The sequence below is a fragment of the Dryobates pubescens genome, chromosome Z, assembly GCF_014839835.1.
Source record: "Dryobates pubescens isolate bDryPub1 chromosome Z, bDryPub1.pri, whole genome shotgun sequence".
Taxonomy (NCBI): domain Eukaryota; kingdom Metazoa; phylum Chordata; class Aves; order Piciformes; family Picidae; genus Dryobates; species Dryobates pubescens.
This window is the reverse complement of record NC_071657.1, coordinates 47,420,234-47,444,525: the sequence shown is the minus strand read 5'-3', so window position 1 is coordinate 47,444,525 and position 24,292 is coordinate 47,420,234. Positions and strand designations below refer to the sequence as shown.

Below are 24,292 nucleotides of genomic sequence, written 5' to 3'. Positions count from 1 at the left end.
AAAAAAAATAAGAATTCAGGGGAAGAAAAAATTAAGTGTAGAAACCTATGAGGAAACCAAATAGTGGAGGTGGAGATAGGAACACAGATCTCTTTCTTTTGATAATCTGATTAACATAGACTTGTGTAGAGATGAAATACTGTGGTGTTTATCTGATTTTAGTAAGATTCTGGTTAACTAATGGTCCCCACAGTATTTTAGTAGATTAAGTTTCAGAATCTTGGGAGGAGAAAGAAGGAAGCAGGGAAATGGACGGACAAATGGATAGCTGTAATAATGCGGGTTTTCCTTTTGAGTCATGTATTGTCCTCATGCAAATTCTGTTTCTCATTAAAAATATAGTGAAAGATGGACTAAGCTGCATTCTAGTAATTTTAACCTTTTGAACAGACCTAGCTGCCAATATGTTTGTTTTGGCATTTTAAATTCTGATTTTGTGCTAGCCTGTTTTACTATAGTTCATGTTTTCTAATTGTTTTCCTTGCCTTCATCTTTTGCTGCTCTCCCCCTCCCCTCCCTTTTTACATAATTAACACATTACTGATTTAGTTTTAAACATAATTAGATATTGTCAATATTGATGCTTCCAGTAATAACCATATTGGAATAAAAATGCACCAAATAGCAGTGCAAAATATCAACTTAAGTGTAGAAGAATATACAAATCTGGAAAAGCTTTTAGGTGACATCTAGTTTTCACAGACTTTAAGTGTATTTTTAAAGAATTTTTTCTTGTTCTCACTTGAGGATTTTCTTAGAAGTCATATAATCCAGATTACCTGAGCATATGTTAGAAGACTGATTTTGAAGTATACATTCCAGACTCAACGTTTATTAGTAGGAATTGTGCTCCAGTGTTAGGAGTACCAGTAGTTGATACAGCAAAGGATGCCTTGTTTGAATAATGTTAGTATCTGTTGCCTTGTTTTACACTTTATTGTTGTACTTTATTGTGGTTCAAAGCCTTTGTCCTGCTTCAAAATCCTGTGGTTAAAGCTTTGTTTATTAAAAAAAATTGGCTTTTTTTTTTTACTCATGGGACCATGAGGAGCTTGTAGGGAATTCTCATTAGAACAGAGAGATTATTTGTAATTGTCTTTTGAATATGAACAGTATAACTTACTTTGTTTATAAAAGGTATAGAATGCATTTAATATATATTTCCCTATTTTTCCTGTTACCAAGGCTGATAAAGAATTTGTGTGGTCTCTATGGAAACAACTGCAAGTGTCAAGTCCAGATCTTACTCAAGCTGTCAGCTTGGTTGTGGAAAGGTGAGTTTATCTTCTTTACTTAACCTTCATATCTAGGAATATTTTTAAGCTTTATTTAAATATATTACTATAATTAAATTATTTTATACTTTCTTTAGAACAGAAATGGGTAATTGTGTGTGCATTATCCTGATTGATACAATGGACATGGGACCCTTAAATGCCACTTTGATGCCCACAACTCTGATAATGAACGGATTTTTTTTTCAGTGGTAAATGTTTGTGAAACAAACCTCTGATATAGTATTCAGCCTGTCAGAAGACCTGCTACTGAAATCTGGTGTATAATAATAGTGTATTTTACATGAAGGTAAATACTGTGTGTATTTTTTACTTTGTGTAAAGGCTGGTGATTGGTCCTCTTAATGTCAAAACAAGGCAACATACGTCTATTAAGGTGCTTGTTTCTGTCCTTCTTTCAAAGATGCTTTAGAACACGTCTTCCAGACTCAAGGATTTGTCTATATTATAGCAATCCCATACTTTTCACAGTATATAGAATTTAGAAAGAAGAAATTGTTTCCACAGCATCTTTTTAGATGTTACCATTACTCCAGAGAATCCTGGAGTAGGTTTGCATGGAATTTATTTAGTATATAAGTGTTTTATTAAATCACAACTTTGAACTTTGGGTTGCTTGATTTGACAGATGTGTATATAGTGTATATTCCCCGCCCCCTTTAATTGATGTAGCTTCATCTCTTTTTGCCTATGAACAGTCTAACTGCCACTTTGAGAGAATGTGTAGCCCAGATCTACCTTTGAATCTTCTGTGCAACCAAATTGCAGTCCCAATATGATCTCTGCTGACTTTCCATAATCTTTTCCTAAGCAGCTTCTTTTCCTTGACTGTATCTCTTTACATTCTCATACTTTAAGAAACAGCTTTTGCCTTATTCCCTACTTTATAGCAGTAGGTTTTCTCTGGTTTTGATTGTTTGTTTCCTTTGGTTTTTAGTGTATAAATAAACAGTGTAAATGTATCCCAGTTCCAACACGTTAAGAAGATTTCCAGGGAGACTGCTTCTAGCACTGCTGCTGTCCAGAAAATGACAGGTTTTTTTATAACTTTGTTAGCATAGGGAAAATAGGTAGATTTAAAGGGTAAAGAGATGGGCTTGAAAGGTAACACTTACAAGTAAAAGATGCCTCATGCATATCTGCTTGGCAGATCTGTGCCATTCACAGCCTATCGTTCTGCCTTTTATATGGTTGTATCAGACAAGAGTTGGAAGTGAAAACTTACACTAAAATGTGATAAAAGCCAGACTGATGATTTGCCTTCTCATCTATATTACAAACAGCATTGACCCATTCATGTTCAGTTGTTGTTTTCCGTCTTGCCCTGGCTTACTAGGAGATTTTGAGGTAGATACAAACAGAATTAAATGGATTTAAACCTTTTGTTGTTTCAGATGTGATATGGATACCACCAGATATGTGTATCCTAGATCATATATATAATGAACCAAACATTCTTGTCCTGTGGATTTGAATCTTTAAATTGATGAAAGCAACAGTCAGATTTTTTTACAGGAGATTAAAATGTCAGGAATAAAGATGCAGGTGTGAAAGGATAAAATGTTCACTTAACTTTGTACATCATGAATGTGTGATGGATGGATTAAAAAAAATCAACCCAAAACAAACAAAAAAAGGACCAAAAAACCCAACAAAAAACAAATTAGAAGAAATTGAGTGGGTCATACTAGCCTCACAGTCAGATAAATTGTATTTGTAGCATTAATTTATATTTGTAGCCTTAGACAATTTCTGATAGTATCTTTTTCTCAAATAAATGAGGAAAATGTAAAAAAGTGTAATTGGAGGGACGTAATGGAGAATTAATAGTAGGTTTCAATTATTCATCTGCTATTTTGAAGTGCTTGCATAGTCCCAAAATAGAAGTTTGCCTGCCCTAAAATTGTAAAAATGTAGCTGGTACGTTTTTATGGCTGTGCTGTTGATTCCTGTTATACACCAATGATATTTTACTTTTCAGCAGTCTTTGCAGTTCTTGCTTGATAACTGTAACTATATTCCCATTTCAATATTCAGATATAAAGAAAAAATTATCTTTACTGTGCAAATGAGAAATACCTTTGGGATATGTAAAAGCCTCCAGGTATTTTCAAACAAGTCATTGTAAAAGTACTACTCATGTTAGTATACTTTGCAGCTACTTTAAATACTATTGATCTCAGTATTATGTAAAGAGCGTGCTATTTCTAGTTCACTACCTTTTGAAACTTTTTTGATGATGAGTTAAAGGAAAAAAAAAAATGCTAGAAAGTACCTTTCATAGGTAAATGCACATCTAAACTCAAATAGAGTTGGTGTTCAGATGAGAGTATCAAAGGTTTTGAAATATTTTTGTAAACTTCGAGGGCTCTCCTTTAAGACTTTTCTGTTATATGTGAAATCTTGACAGGTCAACTGACTCTAATTTTTCTCTAGGGCTTCTAGCTGTCTCTTTTCTTCTGGAAAGGAGATGTATCAAGAACCATTAATGATCAAACTGTGGCAGTCATACAAGGCTTGGTAGATGTAAATGTGGCTTGTATTATGGTAGATTATATCATTGCAGATAGTACATTTGTCAAGCTTGCCTTACATAAATGTTTTTCTATACCTAAATTTCAGGTGTGTTGTTTAATGTAAGTCTTAACAAGGAGCAATAATGAATTTATCATTCCAGGCCACTCTAAGAAGCACTGGCAACTGAATGTTAGTGCTAGTGATTAAAAGATAATTTTGATGATGTTTTTCCTGGGGAGTTACATCTGTCTAAAGGTGTATGAATGGAAATACGGCTGGAAAAGCAAGTGATCAGAAATAACAAAAGAGATTTTGGGCTAGTAATCACAGGAATTTATACTATGGTTTTCTGCATCCTGTGAATTGCAAATTGTGGAGGAAACATTAAACAGATTGACATATAGATTCCTCACTGACTGACAATATGCAGATGTACTAAAAATGACAAGTACTTTTATGTAAAAAGATAAGTCAATGTGCTGTATGATGAACAATAGAGAATGCTGATGTTAATTGAAAAAATATTTTAAAACCTGTATCTTGCATTTTAAAGGGATAGTAACTAGCTTAAAGAAGCTTTCTTAAACCACTTACCATTTTACATTTGTGCATATGAACAGGGATCAGTAACAGGAGAGCAAGGAAGTAAACAAGATCTGACACATTTTTAAAGACCATTAGCATTTTGTCACTCTGAGTTTAAAACAGAGTGGACTCCCTGGTTATTATCAGTCAATAAAGTGGACAGAATAATAGAGCATAAGAATACAACCTTTCTATCTAAGGTCAAATAATTGTGATTTTCTACAGTTGATGAAAGTTTAATATCCTGTTTCATTAAAAATTCTCAGAACATTGAACATAAGTCAACATTCCATGGAGAAGGAGGTATTATGCAGCTTGCATGTGTGCATATCTGCATATCGGAGCACAAAATATTGACATGATAATTGCAGTCAAGCCTGATTGAACAGTGGCCTCTGGGAATTCAGCTGGTGTTGTACCAACTGGATGGCTGCTCAGGACACAGTTTGAAATGCAAGGTGCAAGTTAGCACTTTATTCAGCACAGGCAGGCATCATTTAAAAATCCTTGGGGGAAACCCTGGTGATTTGCAGATGTTAAAGCAGTCTGTTCTGAAGTGCTGATATTTTGAACACTGTATGGGACTTGTGTATTTTAGATGAAAAATGTTTGCACAATTATTAGGGGAAAGTGTAATTTCTATTACTACTCCAGTGTAAAAATGTTTGGTATTTTATGTACATTGCTCAAAATAAGATCTCTTAATAAAGTATCTAATAAATTAATCAAATTGGAGATGCAAGATAAATTACATTTCTGTAATGATGCTTTTCCATTTTGATACATATCATGGAACATAGAACTGGCTCAGTTTGCCAGGGGAATAATTTTATTTTGCATTTTTCCTTGATTAGATCTCAGATTATTTTTTAAAAGAAACAAAAATAGCTGTATGCAATTTGGTTGTAGAAAATACCTACTGTGTTAGAAAAGTGACATCAATTTTAAGTGATGTTTTGCTTTGTGTTGTCTAAATCTTTTAACAGTACTATTTGTAAGCATTAAAAGACAAAAATGTACATCAATTGTAATTTGTGAAGTGTAAGATTCTTCTAGACTCTGACGTGACAAACTTTATTAAATGCAATCTAGTTAGCTCTGTTTTTTATGTCTAAATAGCACAGGAGGCACACTAAGGTTTCTACTTGGAAGACTAAGGTAAAGGCTGTGTTTCTGCTAACAACTGACTTCAGTTGCAGGAATGTGGCTGTACAGAGTAAATGACTATTGATGCTATATTTATGGTAACATCAACAGTCTGCTCTACAACTTCACTTTTGCATATGGACAATTCATTATCTGTTTAATGCAAACATGGAATATATGCACTTGAATAAGCCTCTAAAATAGTTGGAAATTGGAAGACTAGAAGATGATCTAATAAAGTTAAATGCTACATCCCAGAATCTGATATTTTCTGGCTTTACTAGTTCTGCAGCCCTTTAGTTTCATAGAAACAGCTTTCAAAAATAACGACATTTCTATAGTGGTTTATTTTCAGTTATATTGATATAGTGTTAAAGTATAGCTGTTCTTCTACTGCATAGCCCAAGGTTTGCAGTGCACTCTTAACTTCCTTAGCTATTTAAGGCCAAATTTGTAGATGTGTTTAATTTTAAAAAAAACGCATGCTGTTTGTAAAGCTAAGGATGTAGTCTATGGAACATGTAAACAGCAAATTCACTTAGTGCATTATAAGCCTCAACAAATTTCTGGTTTTTAAAGTCTTAAGGTTTTTGTAGTATGTACTGTGCTTTTGTACCTCATTCATAGTTAAATGTTTCCTCATAATAGCCTGTAAAAAATGAAAGAAAGTAAAAACGTGCCACACATCAAAAACATCCTGTCCTGTTGTGTGGAGTGTACCAGGGAAGAAATCCTAACACAGCAATAGTGTTAAGCTTAAGTTTCTTCATTTTTTGTGGGAAGCTGAGTCTCTATAATCTTTGTAGCTAAATACATCTGTGTTAAACATTTAAAATACGTAGTACTCATGGGAAAACTGATTGGAGCTTAAAATTTGTACAATTTGACAGCCTCTCTTCACTCCATTTTTCATCCTAAAGAAGTTTGCAAATATTCCTAGCTCACATCATTATTGCTCATCAGTGATTCTAATTAGCTAAACAGGAGTTTGTCTCAGTCATTGATCATCATCAGATTCCTGACAGTGCTTAATTTCCCCCCCTCCATCACATTCCAGTGGACTTTTTAAATATATTGTAAATATATAACAATCAATAAGTTGGTCAAAGATTTGTGTTATTTATTTCTCTTCTAAAAAAGAGGAGGTGATTGCTCCAATTCTTACAAAGTCTTATTTCAAAGCTCAACAGCAGATCCAAATACAATAGATAAGATCCAGTTAGTTATACTGCCTTGACTGTAGGGAGCTGTCCTGTAATGAGCATTGAAAACTGTCCTGTGCCACCAGGAGAAGCTGCTAATAAAATTTCACATGAGATTTCAATTTATGCTTTAGGTTTCTGACAACATCCATTGTGTACTGAGATTCTTATTCTTAGGAGTTTTTCTTTAGCTGTGGGTGGTACCTGGTGGAAGAAAGCCTCAGAAAGCAAAAAATCCTTGAGTTTGCTTTAGACTTTTCCTACTTACTGCAATGATGATGGATCTGTATTTATAAATATCATTCCTTGACAGCTTTGTTTGAAGGACTGTTTGACCAAGTGTTAGATAAACAGGGAAAATAACACAATTTAACTGGCATGTGCTTAGAACCATTGTCTGGCATTTGCCTATATTACAGACACATTTTTTGCTTTAACGATGGTCTGAGTTTTTTCTTTCTAATTCCAGACTTTATTCTTCAAACTTCTTTCGTGTAGCTTTTCCTTAAAAGTCACAGGGCCCTATAAATCCTTGGCTTCCAATTATACACCAGAATTAGCTGTTCATGCTTTGTCATTCTTCAGAGCAGTTTTGTTTGTTTGTTTTTACTTGGTTCTCGTCTGGTTTATTAGTTTTATTTCCTTTCTCTCTTTAAAATAAAACAAACAAACCCCCAGTCAAACAACAGAAAAGAAAACCACAAACACAAAACCCACAACTGTAGAGTTCTTTTGAGCATTGCTTTGGGAAATCTATCTGACCCATAAGGTTTTCAAATCAATCCATAAGAAAAGAATAAATTTTCAAGTGATGATTTCATTGTTGAGTTAAGAGGCTAGTTAATTATCCAGTATTTGTGTTTAATTTGGCCTTGTTTTAGCAGTGAGGTTTGTTAAAGCATTGACTTACCAGCTGGTTTTCTAGGAAGTGTTGCAGAGATGGCTTACTAACCACATAGGAGATACACATGCTGCTTATCTCTATTCCATAGGCTTGAGCTGTTTGGTGTTTTTTGTGGGTGATGTTTTTGGTGGGTGGGTTTGATGGGTGGGTTTAGGTGGGCTGGTTTCTTGGGTGGGTGGGGTGGCTTGGGTGGTTTTTAATTTATTCTTTCATCTGCCCTGGTAGAAATTATAGGTTCTGTCCATGTGAAAGGTAGTAAGTAGAATTGTTATCCATGATGTTCAAAAGCAGTATTTTAGACTTAAAAATGCTGTATGCTCAGAGCAGGACTTCACAAACAGCTTAGTGGCTCTGTCGCAAAGAAGAGAAAAAAACATTTTGCACAGTTTGTGGATGGTACACTTTCTGCATTTGTGGAAGAATGAGACATAATTTCAGTTGCTTAAAAATGTATTTTAAGACCTCTTGATTTTGTTTCTTTTTTAACTAAGTTGTGTTAGCTGTTTACAGATGTAATTTGCTGTCACTTGCCATATGCTCCCTGATTAATTCTGCAAGGCCTGTCAGCTTCAGATAATTTAATTTTCTGTGCTTTAGAATGACATTCGTTACCAGGATATGAAAAATTCAAATGATTAGCTGTAAACTGTGACTAATAAAGTGTCTCTTTTTGTTTTGTTTGTTTCCAGAGAAAAGCAGAAAGCTGAAGTCAAGGACAGAAGGGTTTTAGAGATTTTGCAAGCCAAAGACAGCAAAATAGAAACCCTTGAACAGGTTTGTGTTATGATTAAACAGAACAATTAAGAAGACTTGTGTCATTGACATCAAATTTGTAATTTCTATGATGTGGAAATGGTTTGCTGTACTGTCTTAAGGTGAAAGTTGCAGGTAAATCAAAGATAACCCTCTGATAAAATATGAATTAAGCTCTTCTGAATGATTAACATTTGACCTGCGCCTAAAAAGTTCCCATGATTTTAAAGTAAACCTTTTCTGAAAAGTCATATCCACTCCATGCCTAATGGACTAACCTAAACTTGGATTTTCATCTAGAAGAATGTTTAGGTTTGATTCATGCCTGTGGTTTGGAAGTATTTGCCATTCTGATAAATACAAAAATTAAGCATTTCTAGATTAATATGGACTAAACATGTAGTAGCCTAAAGGCAACACAGCTGCATATTTTAGGGTTACAAATCTGTAACAGCATTAAGTTCACTGCTAACTTAAACTATAAGCCAATACTGACCATTCAAAACACCACACATAAGTCTTATATCATGCATATTGTCTTGAATTGTTCCCTCATAGTATTTGAAATATGGTACTTTACAAAATCCATTAAAATTATAAGAATAATAAACATAATAATAATAAACTAATAAGAAAAATAGCCGTAATAAACACAAGAACAATATGCATTGCATCTTCCTTTTCTTCATAAATCGTAAATCAAGGAATCACAGAATGGTAGGGGTTGGAAGGGGCCTCTGCAAATCATGGAGTCCAGCCCTCCTGCCAGAACAGGTTTACCTGCAGCAGATCACAGGAGCATGTCCAGTCTGACCTTGAAAGTCTCCAGAGACAGAGACTTCACCTCTCTAGGCAGCCTGTTCCATGCTCTGCCCCCCTCCAAGTGAAGAATCTTCTTGTTTTCAGATGGACCTTCCTGTGTTCAAGTTTATGCCCATTACTGTTGTCCAGTTACTGGAGAGTCCTGAGAAGAGTCTCACCCCATCCTCCTGACACCAACCCCTTAGGTATTTGTGTTAATAAGATCCCCCCCACCACAGCCACTTTTTCTGCAAGCTAAACAGACCCAGCTCTCTCAGACTTTCCTCACATGGTAAGATGTTCTGGTTCTTTGTGGCTATGTGCTGGAGTCTCTAGTAATTCTTTGTCCTTGAGCTGGGGAGCCCAGAAGTGGACACAGCGCACCAGGTAAGGCTTCACCAGTGCAGAGTAGAGCAGAAGGAGAACCTCCCTTGACCTCCTGCTCACAATCTATCTCTTAATGCATCCCTAGGATGCTTGGCTGTGAGGGCACACTGCCAGCTCATGGCCACCTGTTGCCTACCAAGACTCCCAGGTCCTTTTCCTTAGAGCTGCTCCAACAGGTCACCACCCAACTTGTATTGACTGATATGTGGAGTTTCTCTTCCCTGGATGCAGTACTTCACACTTGCCCTCATTGAATTTCATTAGATTTCTCCCTGCTCAGCTCTCCAGCCTGTCCAGGTCACACTGAATGGCAGCACAGCCTTCTGGTGTGCTAGACACTCTTTCCAGTTTGGTATTATCAGCAAACTTGCTGAGGGTGTGTGCTATCTCCGTGTCCTGGTAGCTGATGAATAGGGCTGGGTCACTGGGGGACACCACTGGCCACAGGCCTTCAACTAGACTTCTACACTGACCACAGCTCTTTGTCCTTCAGTGAGCTTCCAGTCTATCTCACTGTTTAGTCATCCAGTCCACACTTGCTAAGCGTGGCTGTGAGAATGCCATGTGAGACAGTGTCAGAAGCTTTGCTGAAGCTACATTTGCAAGACCATGATGGGAGCGGAGCATGCTTTTCCATCTTAAGGATGTTAATTAAAATGTTATAATCAGACCAAGTGTCATATGAAGTGGGGAAAAAAGTATTTGAATCACTTAATAAAGCTAATAACAAAAATGCAGAGTTCAAGGATGTGCTCGATGGGGTGCTTGGTGCCATGGTTTAGTGGATTAGGTGGTGTTGGATGATGGGTTGGACGTGATGATCTTAAAGGTCTCTTCCAACCTGGTTTATTCTTTTCTATTCATTTTCATAGTTTCACAGAATGATTGAGGTTGGAGGTCTGATCCACCACCCTGCTCAAGCAGGGGGAATCTAGAGCCAGTTGCCCAGGACCATGTCTAGATTGCTTGTGAATATCTCCAAGGATGGACATTCTACAATCTCCCTGTGCAGCCTGTGACAGTGTTTGGTCACCCTCACCAAAGTGAGTGGAAAAGTGTTTCCTGATGTTCAGTAGGAACCTCCCACTGTGTGTGTGTTTGTGCCCATTGCTTCTGGTCCCATTGCTGAACATAGCTGAAACCAGCCAGGCTCAGGTATAATACCATTCAGGTGTTTTTATATATTGATGAAATTTCCCCCCATGCTTTTTCTTCTCCTTGTTGAAAAGTTACAGCTTTTGGCCTTTCCTTATAAGAGAGGTGCGCCAGTATTTAGATCGTCTTTATGGCCCTTTGCTGGACTCTTTCCAATAGATTCATATCTCTCTTGTACTGTGAAGCCCAGAAATGAGCACAGGAGTCCAGGTGTTGCCTCACTAGAACTGAGTAGAAAGGAAGGATCATCTCCCTCAACCTGTTGTTCTAATGTAGCCCAGGATACTGTTTTCTATCTTTGTCACAGTGGTACTTTGCTGGCATATGCTGTTGTCTACCAAGACTTCCCAAGTACTTTCCTGCTTTCCAGCTGGGCAGCCCCCAGCATATATTGTTATGTGGACCCTAGCATATAAGGTTGCATAGTATTGTTCTTCAGGTGTGCTCCTCCCACTTTTGCATCATCAGCATGCTTCTCAAAAGTGGTTGTGCACTACCATGGTGATTATTAGTAAATATTCTCACAGTTCTGGTGGCCTTTATTAGTGTCTTGACAGAATTTAGGAAGTTATGTACCCAGCTGGTTTAAACTTAGGTTTGCAGAGCTTACCTGCTTCTGGTTTGTTTGAAATAAACCTGATATGCCTGCTATCTGGCAAGAAACACCACTGAAAGGAGATTATTCATATTTTTCAGAGTCCAAGTCCTTTTCTGTTTGTGTTTCCCTGTGATGTTTCCAGCATCTTCTTTCTTGCAGCAGTAGCTGGGGTTTGTTGTCATGTCCTCATGGCTGTAGGTGTGATTAGCAATGTCTGATGCATGCATGCACATAATTTTTATAAACCAGGGTGGTATGATTATTTTTGTACTTCTACTGTCTCCTTAGCTGAAACAGAAAATATCTATGTAAGAACTTTATAAGGATTTGTGTGTACTAGTGTGCTTTTAAGGAACTGTGCTTTTAAGCTGTGACAGCTTCTGTAGTGTATGTCTCTATGAGATTGCTATTTGTGCTTTCACATCAATTTTGGAAATTGAAATTAATGAGAAATCTGAAATTCTTGGTGTGGTGTAGTTAACATCTGGAAAGAGAGAGGCTGAAAATCTAACAAGGAAAGGTGGCAACCAGAAAAGGAAGTCTTGGCAACAGGATGGGAGGAATTAAGAGATGAGGAGGACAGAAGTTGCTTTCTTGATGATTGTCACAACTTAAATGCATGTCATAATGCAGCCATTTCAAATAGCTTCCCTTTACAGTAATAGTGACTTGGGGTGGATGTGTAGGGTTGGAAGCTGAGAGGGTATGTGAAGAGCACTGAATGGTGCCAGTAGCTAGTACTGTGGATAAAAGCTTTGTGTGAAAGCTGTCATTCTGACCACCTTGCTTCATCCATTGGTTGGGATCATTGGAAGGGACCTTAAAGATAATCTATTTTCAACCCCTCTGGTCATGGACAGAGACATCTTCCACTAGACTAGGTTGCTCAGCCAGCAAGACCTTGAACACTTCCAGGTGGGGTGGATACGCAACTTTTCTGGGCAGCCTGTTCCGATACCTCATTACCCTTGCTGTAAATAATTTCTTCCTAATATCCAGTCTAAATCTCCCCTCATCCAGCTTCAGTCTATTCCCCTTCATTTTATCACTACAAGCCCTCATAAGAAGACCCTCTTCAGCTTTCCTGTAGACTACTTCAGGTACTTGAAGGCTGCTATAAGCTTTCCCCAGAACCTTCTCTCCTCCCGGCTGAGCAACCCCAACTCTCACAGTCTGTCTCCACAGAGGAGGTGCTCCAGCTCTCTGATAATTTTTGTGACCACCCTCCTAAGGACCCACTCCGACAGTTCAATGTCTTTATTGTGTTGGGTGCTCAGGACTGCACATGGTACTCTAGGTGCGGTCTCACAAGAGCAGATTAGAGAGGGAGAATCACCTTCCTCATCCTGCTGGTCACACTTTTGATGTAGCCCAGGATGCCATTTGCCCTCTGGGCTGCAGGCTCACATTGCCAGCTCATGTTGAGTTTTTTATCAACCAACATCCCTAAGTCCTTCTCAAGCTTGCTCTCCAGCCAGTCCTCCCCAGCCTCTATTTGTGCATGGGATTGCCCAAACCCAGATCCAGGATCTTGCACTTGGCCTTGTTGAACTTCATGAGTTTGGTGTGGGCCCACCCTTCAAATTTGTGCAGGTCCCTCTGGATAGCATCCCCTCCCTCCAGAATATCATCTGGATCACACAGCTTGGTGTCATCTACAAACTTGTTGTGAGTGCGTTTAATCTCACTGTCCATAATGCTGAACAATATTGAAACAGCACTGGTCTCAGTACCCACCCCTGAGGGATGCCACTCATCATTGGTCTCCATTTTGACATTGAGCTGTTGGCTGCAGCTCTTGAATGGCACTATCCAGCCAATTTCTTATCCAGGAAGGAGTCCACTCCGAAGTCTGTGTTCTTCCAATTTAGTAACCAGGATGACATGCAGGACAGTGCCAAACACTTTACACAAATCCAGGTACATAACATCAATGCTAGGGGTTGGAAGGGACCTCTAGAGATCATCCAGTCCAACCCTTCTGCAAAGCAGGACTACTTGGGGCAGGTCACACAGGAATGTGTCCAGTCAGGTTTTGAAGATCTCTAGAGAAGGAGACTCCACAACCTTTCTGGATTGCCTGTTCAGTGTTCAGATACCATTACAGTAAAAAATGTTTTTCCTCAAGTTGAGATGGAATTTCCTGTGGTTGAGTTTATGTACATTGCTCCTTGTCCTATCACTGGGCATCACTGAAAAGAGATCAGTTCCATCTTCCTGACAGCACCCTTCAGATATTTGTAGACATTGGTAAGAGAATGTTAGGGGCTGGAAGGGACCTTGAAAGATCATGTAGTCAAACTCCCCTTCCAGAGCACGGTCACCTTGAGTAGGTCACACAGGAACACATCTAGGCAGGTTTTGAATGTCCCCAGAGAAGGAGACTCCACAACCTCTCGGGGCAGCATGTTCCAGTGTTCTGTCACCCTAACAGTGAAAAAAATTTCCCTTATGTTTATGTGGAACTTCTTATGCTCCAGCTTGCACACATTGCCCCTTGTCCTATCATTGGACATCACTGAGAACAGTCTGGCTCCATCCTCCTGACATTCACCCTTTGCATTTTTATAGATAATGATGAGGTCACCCCTCAGTCTCCTCTTTTCCGAGGTAAAGAGACTCAGGTTGTTCAGCCTGTTCCACCCCCTTAATCATCTGTGTGGCTTTGTGCTGGACTCTTATCAAGCAGTTCCATGTCTTTCTTGAACTGAGGGGCCCAAAACTGAACACGTTATTCAGTGCTGTGATGGTTTGGGGCACCCACCACGGGCAAAAATGATGACTCAGACAAACGGATTGCAAAAGTGGTGGAAAGTTTAAATGGAAAGCAGTGAATGTTTACAGAGAGCCAGAAGCACAACCAGAAATATCCCATCCCCACCTGAGGGTATACCCAAGACCCCCAGGGCTTCTTCTTTCTTGCTGTCCTCCACTGCAAGGCTTGTCTCAGCTGGCCAGATCTGAGACTGCCCATCCCCCCAGCCTTGGGCCTAGCCAGGCCCAAGGCCGGGAGACATCTCCCCCAAGTTACTGGGTGGTGGCGAGGAAAGAAAGAGCAAGTGCCAGGACCCCCGCTGACATTTTATAGTGGCACAGGGAATTATGGTATGAAATACCTAGTTTCCTGTGTCCAACTGTGACTGTTTGAGGCTGTGCCTTTAAGGAAGGGGCACTCTGGCTAAATGTTTATAAAATATTTTGTATTCTAAACGAATTTCTTTGGCAGATTAAGGGGGAGGTGAAATCTTAGACCCAGAGTGGCTGGAACTTTCAGTTCAGTTTCCTTTCCTTCGCTCTCCCTTTCAGCTGGACTGCTTCTGGCCAACAGATAAGAACTAACTCCTTGTACCTAGGCCTCTGTCTGCCTTGCTAACCACCCTTTTCTCTTTTTCTAACCCTCTTTGGGGAAGAAAGGAGGTAGGGGGGTGAAGGGAGCACAGGGGGAAGCCCCCTCTGTTGGGGGTCTGGTTTCTGATTGTGTTTATTTGCTGTATATTTCTGTGTATATTGTAAGAGACCTGTATATATTGTGTTATATATAATCTGCTTCCTATATATGCTTGTAAATACAGTCTGCTTTCTCCGACTGAGTCTAGCCATGGTTTCTTACTCAGTGGGGGAGGGAGAGCTAGGCCTTTCCTTTCAACCTACCACACCACCCACTGGGCTGGACTTTTGGACACAGAAAATACACCTTGTATGAACACAGCAGAGGGCACCAAGCCCAAACTGCTATAAGTGCCCTCACCAGGGCAGAGTAGTGATCCCCTCTCAGCCTTTTCTCCTCCAGACTAAACAGCCCCAGGTATCTCAGTCTTTCCTCATAAGAGGGATGCTCCAGTCCCTTAATCAGCCTTGTAGGTCTCCATTGGACTCTCTCCAGTAGTTCTCTATCCCTCTTGAGCTGAGGAGCCCAGAACTGGACACAATATCCCATATGTGGTCCAGCTAGGGCTGAGTAGAGGGGAAGGAGAACCTCCCCTGACCTGCTGGCCATGCTGTTCTTAATGCGCCAAAGTATAGAATAGAATAGAATACTATACTATACTATTGGTCTTCTTGGTCATGAGGGCACATTGCTGTCCCATGGATGACTGGGGACTCCAAGTTTCTTCTCTGTGGTGCTACCCTCCAGCAGGATGACTCCTAACCTGTACTGGTGCATGGTGCTGTTCCTCCCCAGGTGCAGGACTCTACACTTCTCCTCGTTAAACTTACTTGCTTTTATCTTTGCCCAACTATCCAGTCTGTCCAGGTCTCACTGAACTATAGCACAGCCTTCCAGTGTGTCATCCCCTCTTCCCAGATTTGTATCAGCAAATTTGCTGAGGGTACTCTCCATCTCTTCATCTAGGCTGCCAAATAATATGTTGAACAAGACTGGACCCAGCACTGACCCCTTAGGAGCATCACTAGTTGTGGGTCTTCAGCTGGACTCATTGCCATTGATGACAGCCCTCCATGCTCTATTGTTTAGCCAGTTCTCACTCTGTCTCACCAACCACTCTTCTAAGCCACACTTCCTGAGCTTTTTCTTGAGGATGTTATGGGAGATGGTGTCAAAAGCCATACTAAAGTCAAGAAAGACAACATCCACTGCTCTCCCTGTTTTCACCCATTCAGTCACACCATTGTAGAAGGCTGTCAGATTAGTCAAATGTGACTTCCTCTTGACAAATCCATGCTGGCTGCACCTGATAGTTGTATTTTTCTCCATATGCTTAGAGATGACTTCCAGAATGAGCTGCTCCATTGCATTTCCAGGGATGGATGTGGAGATGACTGGTGTGTGGTTTCTTGAGTCCACCTTCTTACCATTTTTGAAGACTGGAGTGACACTGCCTTTCTTCCAGTCCACAGGCACCTCTTCTCTTCCCCATGATATTTTAAAGGTCATGGAGAGCAGTAGAGCATGAACGTCAGAGAGCTCTCTCAGCACTCATGGGTACATCCAATAAGAGCCCATGGAGTTATGGGTGTTCAGCTTATTCAAATGATCTCTTACCCAATCCTCACTGACCAGTGGAGAGTCTTTCCTCTTCCAGGCTTTCTGTCTTACTTCCAGAGTCTGGAATTCCTGGGGGTTGGTCCTAGCAGTAAAGACTGAAGCAAAGAAGGCATTCAGTAACTCTGACATCTCTGCATCCTCTGTTACCAGGGCTCCCACCTCATCCAGCAGTAGGCTCACATTTTACCTGTTTTTCCTTTTGCCACTGATGTATTTGAAGAACCCTTGTTCTCTTTTACTTCCTTTTCCACATGTAGTTCTAAGGGGGCTTTGGCCTTCCTTGTTGCATCTCTGTGTTCTCTGACAAGATTCCTGTAATTCTTCCAAGTGACCAGTCCCTTTTTCCAATACTGTGAACTTATTTCTTCCGTGTGACTTTTCTTGGCAGTTCTTTGCTTATCCATGCAGGTCCCCTGCCTGCTCTATTTGATTTTTTACTCAAAGGAATGCACTTATCTTGAGCTTGGAGGAAGTGATCGTTCAATATTAACCAGCTTTCCTGGGGCCCCCAACCTTCTAGAGTTTTGGCCCATGGGATTGCCTCCAAGTATGTCTTTGAAGAAGATGGAGTTAGCCCTGAATTCTAGGGCTGCACCTCTATTCACTGCCCTGCTTCTTCCTTGTGTGATAGTGACTTCCAGCATGTTGTGGTCACTATTGCCAAGGCTATCCCCAGCCTTTATGTCCCTGACCAGTCTTGTCTTTGTTAACACAAGGCCCAGCAGCACACCTCTACTTGCTGGCTCCTTCACTGTGTCAGAAAGTTATCATCAATACACTACAGCAACCTTCTGGATTGTGTGTGCCTAGCAGTGTCTGCTTTTCACCCAATGTGGCTTCACTAGGGGCAAATTGTGCCTGACTAATTTGGTGGCCTTCTGTGACAGAGCTACAGCACTAGTTGAAATGGGAAAAGCAACCAATTTACCTGTACTTCTGCAAGGCATTTGGCATCCCACATGACATCCTTGTTTTTTAAGATGGAGAGATATGGATTTGATGGGTGGACCACTTGATAAGGAACTGGCTAGAAGGTTGCACTCAAAGACTTGTGGTTAACAGCTCAATGTCCCTGGGGACATCAGTGACAAGTGGAGTTTCTCAGTGGTCTGTTTGGAGTCCAGTGCTGTTCAATGTCTTTGTCAGTGACATGGACAGCGGCATTGAGTGCACCCTCAGCAGGTTTGCTGACGACACCAGGCTGTCTCATGTGGTGGACTTAAGAGAAGGGATGCCATCCAAAGGGACCTTGACAAGTTTGAGAAATGGACCAGTGCAAACTGCAAGTCAAAGTGCAAGGTCCTACACCTCGGTTGGGCCAATCCCAGGCACAAATATAAACTGGGTATAGAGTAGCCCTGAAGAGAGAGACTTAGGGGTGTTGATAGATGAGAAGCTCAGCATGAGCCAGCAGTGTGTTCATGCAGCCCAGAAGGCCAATTGTATCCTGGAATGCATCAGGAGGAGTGTAGCCAGCAGATCAAGAGAGATGATTCTTCTCATTTATTCTGGTCTTGTGAGACCCCACCTTGACCAGTGCATCTGGTTCCGGTGTCCCCATGATAAGAGTGACAAAGATCTGTTGGAAAAAGTTCAGAGGAGGGCCACAAAGATGATCCAGGGGCTGGAACACCTCTGCGACGAGGACAAGCTAAGGTAACTAGGCTCATTCAGCCTGGAGAAAAGAAGTCTCTGGGGCAACCTTATAACTGCTTTCCAGTACCTGAAGGGAACCTACAGGAAGGCAGGAGAGAGACTTTTTCCAATAGTGTCCACCACTAGGACAAGGGGAAATTGATTTAAATTGAAGGAGAATACCTTTAGGTTGGAACTTAGGAAGAAATTCTTCATTACGAGGGTGGCAAGAGTCTGGAATGGATTGTCCAGAGAGGTTGTAGATGCCCCCTCCCTTGAGATGTTCAAGGCCAGGTTGGATGGGGCCTTGAGTAATGCGGTCTAGTTGAGAGGCATCCCTGCCCATGGCAGGAGGTTGGATTAGATGATCTCTAAGGTATCTTCCAGCCTAGGCCATTTTACCCTGGAGAAGAGGAGACTCGGGTGACCTTATTGCTCTCTACAACAACCTGAAGGGAGGTTGTAGACAGGTGGACGTTGGTCTCTTCTCCCAGGCAGCCAGCACCAGAACAAGAGGACACAGTCTCAGGCTGCGCCCGGGAAGGCTTAGGTTGGATTTTAGGAAGAAGTTCTATACAGAGAGAGTGATTGCCTATTGGAATGGGCTGCCTGGGGAGGTGGTGGAGTCACCATCATTGAAGGTGCTCAGGAGGAGACTTGATGGGGTGCTTGGTGCCATGGGTTAGTTGTTTAGGTGGTGTTGGATTGGTTGATGGGTTGGACGCGATGATCTTGAAGGTCTCTTCAAACCTGCTATATTCTATGTATTCTATGAGTCCATTAAATATCTGGGTGATTGAAGTTCCCTGTAAGTAGCAGGGCATGTTCCCTTAAGGCTACCTCCAGTTATCTATAGAAGGCTTCATCTACTTTCTCCTGGTCTAGTGGTTTATAGTAAACAGCCATGACAATATCTCCCATTTTAGCCTGCCCCTTGATTCCTACCCATAAACTTTGAACAGGTTCTTCATCCCCCCTAGGCAAAGCTCAATGTGTTGCAGTTGCTTGCACACATAAAGAGTAACACCACTGCCTTGTCTGCCTCATCTGTCTTTCCTAAACAGTACATAGCAGTCTGTGACACCATTCCAGTTGCATGGGCTATCCCAGCATGTCTCAGTAATTGTGATGAGACCATGGCCCTGTCACAGATCTCCAGCTCCTCCTGTTTTTTTGCCCTTGCTGCATGCATAGTATAGCTGTCATTTCAGCTGGGCTAATGATCCTGCCACTGTTCTGGGGGAAGAAGCCCTAATTCCTACCTGACCATTCTTAGTTCCTTCCATGGCTACTAACCTATAAACAACCTTTTAACAAACCTATAAACATACAAACCTATAAACAGCTTTTGTTGCTGTATGGGTCTCCCCGCTCGCCTGAGACATCAGACCGAAAGAACAAGCCAGAGCACTGACCCATGAGCACCTTCAGGAGGATCTGCTTCATGATCAGATTGGGGTCGGAATGGCTGGAGAGCAGCCAGACAGAAAGTGACATGGGGGTACTGATTGACAGCCAGCTGAACATCAGCCAGCAATGTGCTCAGGTGGCCAAGAAGGCCAATGGCATCCTGGCCTGCATCAGAAATAGTGTGGCCAGCAGGAGCAGGGAAGTCATTGTGCCCCTGGACTCAGCACTGGTTAGGCCACACCTTGAGTCCTGTGTCCATTTCTGGGCCCCTCAATTTAAGAAGGATATTGAGACTTCTTGAATGTGTCCAGAGAACGGCAGTGAGGCTGGTGAGAGGTCTGGAGCACAAGGCCTGTGAGGAGAATACATAGAATACATAGAATAAACCAGGTTGGAAGAGACCTTCAAGATCATCACGTCCAACCCATCAACCAATCCAACACCGCCCAAACAACTAACCCACGGCTCCAAGCACCCCATCAAGTCTTCTCCTGAAAACCTCCAGTGATGGCGACTCCACCACTTCCCCAGGCAGCCCATTCCAATGGGCAATCACTCTTTCTGTATAGAACTTTTTTCTAACATCCAGCCTGAACCTCCCCTGGCACAGCCTGAGACTGTGTCCTCTTGTTCTGGTACTGCTTGCCTGGGAGAAGAGACCAACATCCGTCTGTCTACAACCTCCCTTCAGGTAGTTGTAGAGAGTAATAAGGTCACCCCTGAGTCTCCTCTTCTCCAGGCTAAGCAACCCCAGCTCCCTCAGCCTCTCCTCGTAGGGCTTATGTTCCAAACCCCTCACCAACTTTGTTGCTCTTCTCTGGACTCGTTCCAACAAGTCAATATCCTTCCTAAACTGAGGGGCCCAGAACTGGACACAGTACTCGAGGTGCGGCCTAACCAGTGCAGTGTACAGGGGCAGAATGACGTCCCTGCTCCTGCTGGCCACACTGTTCCTGATGCAGGCCAGGATGCCATTGGCCCTCTTAGCTAAGAGGCTAAGGGAGCTGGGGTTGTTTAGCCTGGAGAAGAGGAGGCTCAGGGGAGATCTTCTTGCTGTCTACGGCTACCTGAAGGGAGGTTGTAGCCAGGTGGGGGTTGGTCTCTTCTCCTAGGCAACTAGCACCACAATAAGAGGACACAGTCTCAAGCTATGCCAGCGGAAGTTGAGGCTCGAGGTGAGAAGAAAGTTCTTCCCAGAGAGAGTGATTTGCCATTGGAATGTGCTGCCCAGGGAAGATGGGGGTTATGTTTTCAGTTTTCCAGTCAGCAGGAACTTCACCAAACTGCTGTGATCTTTCAAGTATGGATAGTGGCTTGGCAACTTCATCCACCAGATCCCTCAGGAGCCACGGATTGATCTCATTTGGCCCCATAGGCTTGTGTACCTTCACATTCTTTAGATGGTCTCAAAACTGATCTTCACTTATAGTTGGTGGATCGTCATTCTCCCACTCCTTACCTTTGCTTTCTGGAATTTGGGTAGTGTGGCTAGAGCCCTTGCTGATGAAGGCTGATGCGAAGAAGTCATTGAGCACCTCAGCCTTCTCTGTATCCCTCATGACCAGGTCTCCATTTTCCTTCCAAAGGGGGCTCGCTCATTCCCTAGCCTGACTTTTGTTGCCCATATATCTGAAGAAATTTTTTCTTGTTCCCCTTTGTGTGCCTAGCCAAGTTTAATTCTGTCTCTGCTTTAGGATTCCTGACCTGATCTCTAGCTGCTTGAACAACTTTGTAATCCTCCCAATTAGCCAATTTTTCCTTCCAATCCTTATAGAGTGTTTTTGTGCCAGCTTCTTCTTTCTGCTTCTGGGCTTTGAAGAGATGATCCTTGAATATTGACCAGCTTTCTTGGGCCCCTCTTCCCTCCAGGGTTTTATCACACGCCACCCTGCCAAGCAGATCTGTGAAGAGGATAAAGTCTGCTCTCTGAAGTCCAGAGTAGTGAGCTTGCTATGCATCCTCTTTGATGCTCTAAGGATCTTTACCATTTCATGATTGCTGCAGCCAAGGCTGGTCTCAAGTTTCACTTACTAGCCCTGCCTTGTTGGTATGTACAAGGTCTAGCATAGCAACTTTTGTTGTGGGTTTCTTCGCCACTTGGAGGAGGAAGTTATCATCAGTGCATTCCAGGAGCCTCTTAGACTGATGCTGTGTTGTCCCTCCAACAGATACCAAGGTGGTTTAAATCTCCCATAAGAATGAAGGCTTGTGAACATAAAGTTGCTCCTACCTGTTTATAGAGGGCCTCATCCACTTGGTCTTCCTAGTCAGGTGGCCTGTAGCAGATCCCCACTGTGATTTCTCCTTCCTTTGATTTCCCTTTAACTGTCACCCTTAAGCTTTCTGTCAGTCCTTCAACCATCCCCAGTGAAGGGCAATGCCCCCTTCTATCTGTCTCCCCTCTCTTTTCCCCTGCCTGTCTTTCCTGAGGAGCTTGTAAGCATCCATTCCTAACTGTAGTGAAGGATGCTTGTGGTCAGGATTGTGCCCCAAACATTTCTGGAACATACTCCTCTGAGTGTTAACCCTCCTTTGTTTACCCCTCCTTTCTGGGGGCAACAGGGAGGATTCTGGTGCCACTGAGTCCAGGTAAACAGCCTGGGTATAGCATATACTTACACCATATTTGGTAGGTGTTAGTCCATTGGTTAATCTTGCGTTAGCAACAGAATGCTCATTGGGCCAGTATTCACTGGGGCAAATGGTAAATAGGGGTCGTTTGGTAAATGAGCCCCCCCCCACATAGTGTTGGAGCCTGTGAGTGCATGCCCGTGCTGCCGTGGTCTACCTTGCCCGAGACTCAAGCCAGTGCCCCAAGAGGCCTCACGCTCCTTTGCCACTGTCACCCAGCTGCGTGCGGTGCCGTGGACAGTACCCCATGGGATCGACCACTGCACGATCCATTGCTGCAGGAGGAACGCCAGTAGCCCGTGTGAACCAACGTCGCTGACCTGCCACAGCCCCCCCTCGAGCAGGAGACCTTTGTGTCCTGGGAGAAGCAGCAGCCACGCTGTGCAGCCACGCGGCCAGCGCCATTTCCTGTCTCCGTCTTACGGCACATCCGTGCCACGTTTCTGGACTGTAAATATTATTAAGGGGAGACCTCACGAAGTTCTCAGCTTGTAAGTCAAGCCTTTCTTTATAGAGTTTTCAGTTAGGGTAGCATTTGGATTTCTACAAGTGGAGGGTTACCGGTCGCCGACCAACCCCTCCCCCCGCCGCTTTCTGAATTAGTTTCGATTCTAAGTTCTGTGAATTGTTTTATTCAATTGCCCATATTTAAACATTCTGTAAAGATTGTTTCACTGACTGGATATTGATACCTGTGAAGGGTGACTGTAAATACCCCATTACAGAGTTTGTATATATATATATAAAATAAATTTAACATATATTTTCGTTGGTATATCTGCCGCTCATTTTCTGAGGGCATATTCACAACACTAACCTCCAGTCATGAGAGCCATCCCACCATATCTCAGTGATGAGAAGGACATCAGTTGCTGGGCACACGCATATCTTCAGCTTTTCTTGCTCATTCCCCATGATCCATGCGTTGTGGTGTAGGATTGAAACAACAAGGGCATAATTTCTGAGTTTTTGGAGTGGTTTTTGTGGTTTGGTAATCAAAGACTGGAGATGGTATGAAGAACAATGTGGTAAGGGAACGTTCTAGTTTAGTTTATCTTTTCTGGATTTGTTTTTTTGTTCTTAAAGGAGAAAACGTTATTTTTGTAAGTAGAATGCAGATAGGTTTCATATGAAACTGTGAGTTTTGACACTAATGGCAATGAACGTTCATTTCTGTAAAGTATAGACAGAAAGACTTCAATGCTGTTCATTGCAGTCCACCAATTTGTTACTTCTATGAAGGTAAGATTATCCACTGTTCATTTTCCCTTCCTCTTCATGAATCATGCAAGCGATACCAGTTGCAGCAGTGTCATTTGTAGTAGGGTATTTATTTACTAGGATTTTTTAAGTGGCTACCAAATAATTTAATTGTATGAATCCATGCTGAGTCAGGAAGAAGGTAAATAAATGACTTATAATTCGATATGTGTAAGATGATACTGCTGTCAGAACCAACAACTAAACCCTAGAAGGAGAGCATGAGGTAATCTTTCTTCTCTTGTATTCTGCTTACACTTGGCTGACAAACTTAAGAGCTCTTTCTAAATTACTGTCAATAAGAAGTCATATTCTCCACACTCTAGGTGAGGTGCATGTTGTTATTTAGTACTGAGACCTAAGTTACCTTTGTCTGCAGTGAGGTATTTCAACTCTTTGAAGGATTTCCATTTCAATGGATGTTACTGAAAATTAGAAACTTATGTCTGGGAAGTAATATGGTCTTTAATTACTCTTGTACAACCTGAACAGGGGAAAAAGTGCTCAAATATTAATGAAAATAGTATTTGTGTGTTTAAAGGTAAAAATGAGTAAGTCACAGATTTGCAAAACTTCTGCTGCCTAGTATCTTTGTAACACAGCATGTATATTGAACTTTCATGTGCTTTAGTATGACTTCAGTCTATTGTACATCCTTCCAAATTACAGTGGTGGGTTGGACATGATGAGCTTTGAAGGTCCCTTCCAAATCACTGCAATCTGTGGATCAGTAATATTCAGTTTTAGATAAATGCATAAGAATACTTTTTCTTGCTTGGAGTTTATCACAAAAATGCATATTGTGTTAAATATTTTAAAAATGAAATAATGTGGAACATTTTAAAATATGCCATTCAAAGTGTCAAACAAATATAGTATTTATTAAAGTCCCTACTTTGTTTGGGTTTTTGGTGGTTTGAGCCTTAACTGGGATTTAAGAGCTCAGATGGTGTGTGGGGTGCAGAGAGTCTCTGTTGGTCCTGTATTGCACTATGTGAGGGGCAA

General features: G+C 41.6%; 1 protein-coding gene across 1 annotated transcript in view; it reads left to right on the top strand.

The window, feature by feature from the left end:
* The first annotated feature begins 276 nt into the window (after positions 1-276).
* The window catches only part of CNTLN (centlein), a 230,655-nt gene continuing 206,639 nt past the window's right edge, over positions 277-24,292 (top strand). The window contains exons 1-3 of the mRNA XM_054177772.1: positions 277-300; positions 1,186-1,274; positions 8,339-8,423. Of these exons, the coding sequence (XP_054033747.1) occupies positions 277-300; positions 1,186-1,274; positions 8,339-8,423 (198 nt within the window). The remainder of the gene's footprint in view (positions 301-1,185; positions 1,275-8,338; positions 8,424-24,292) is intronic.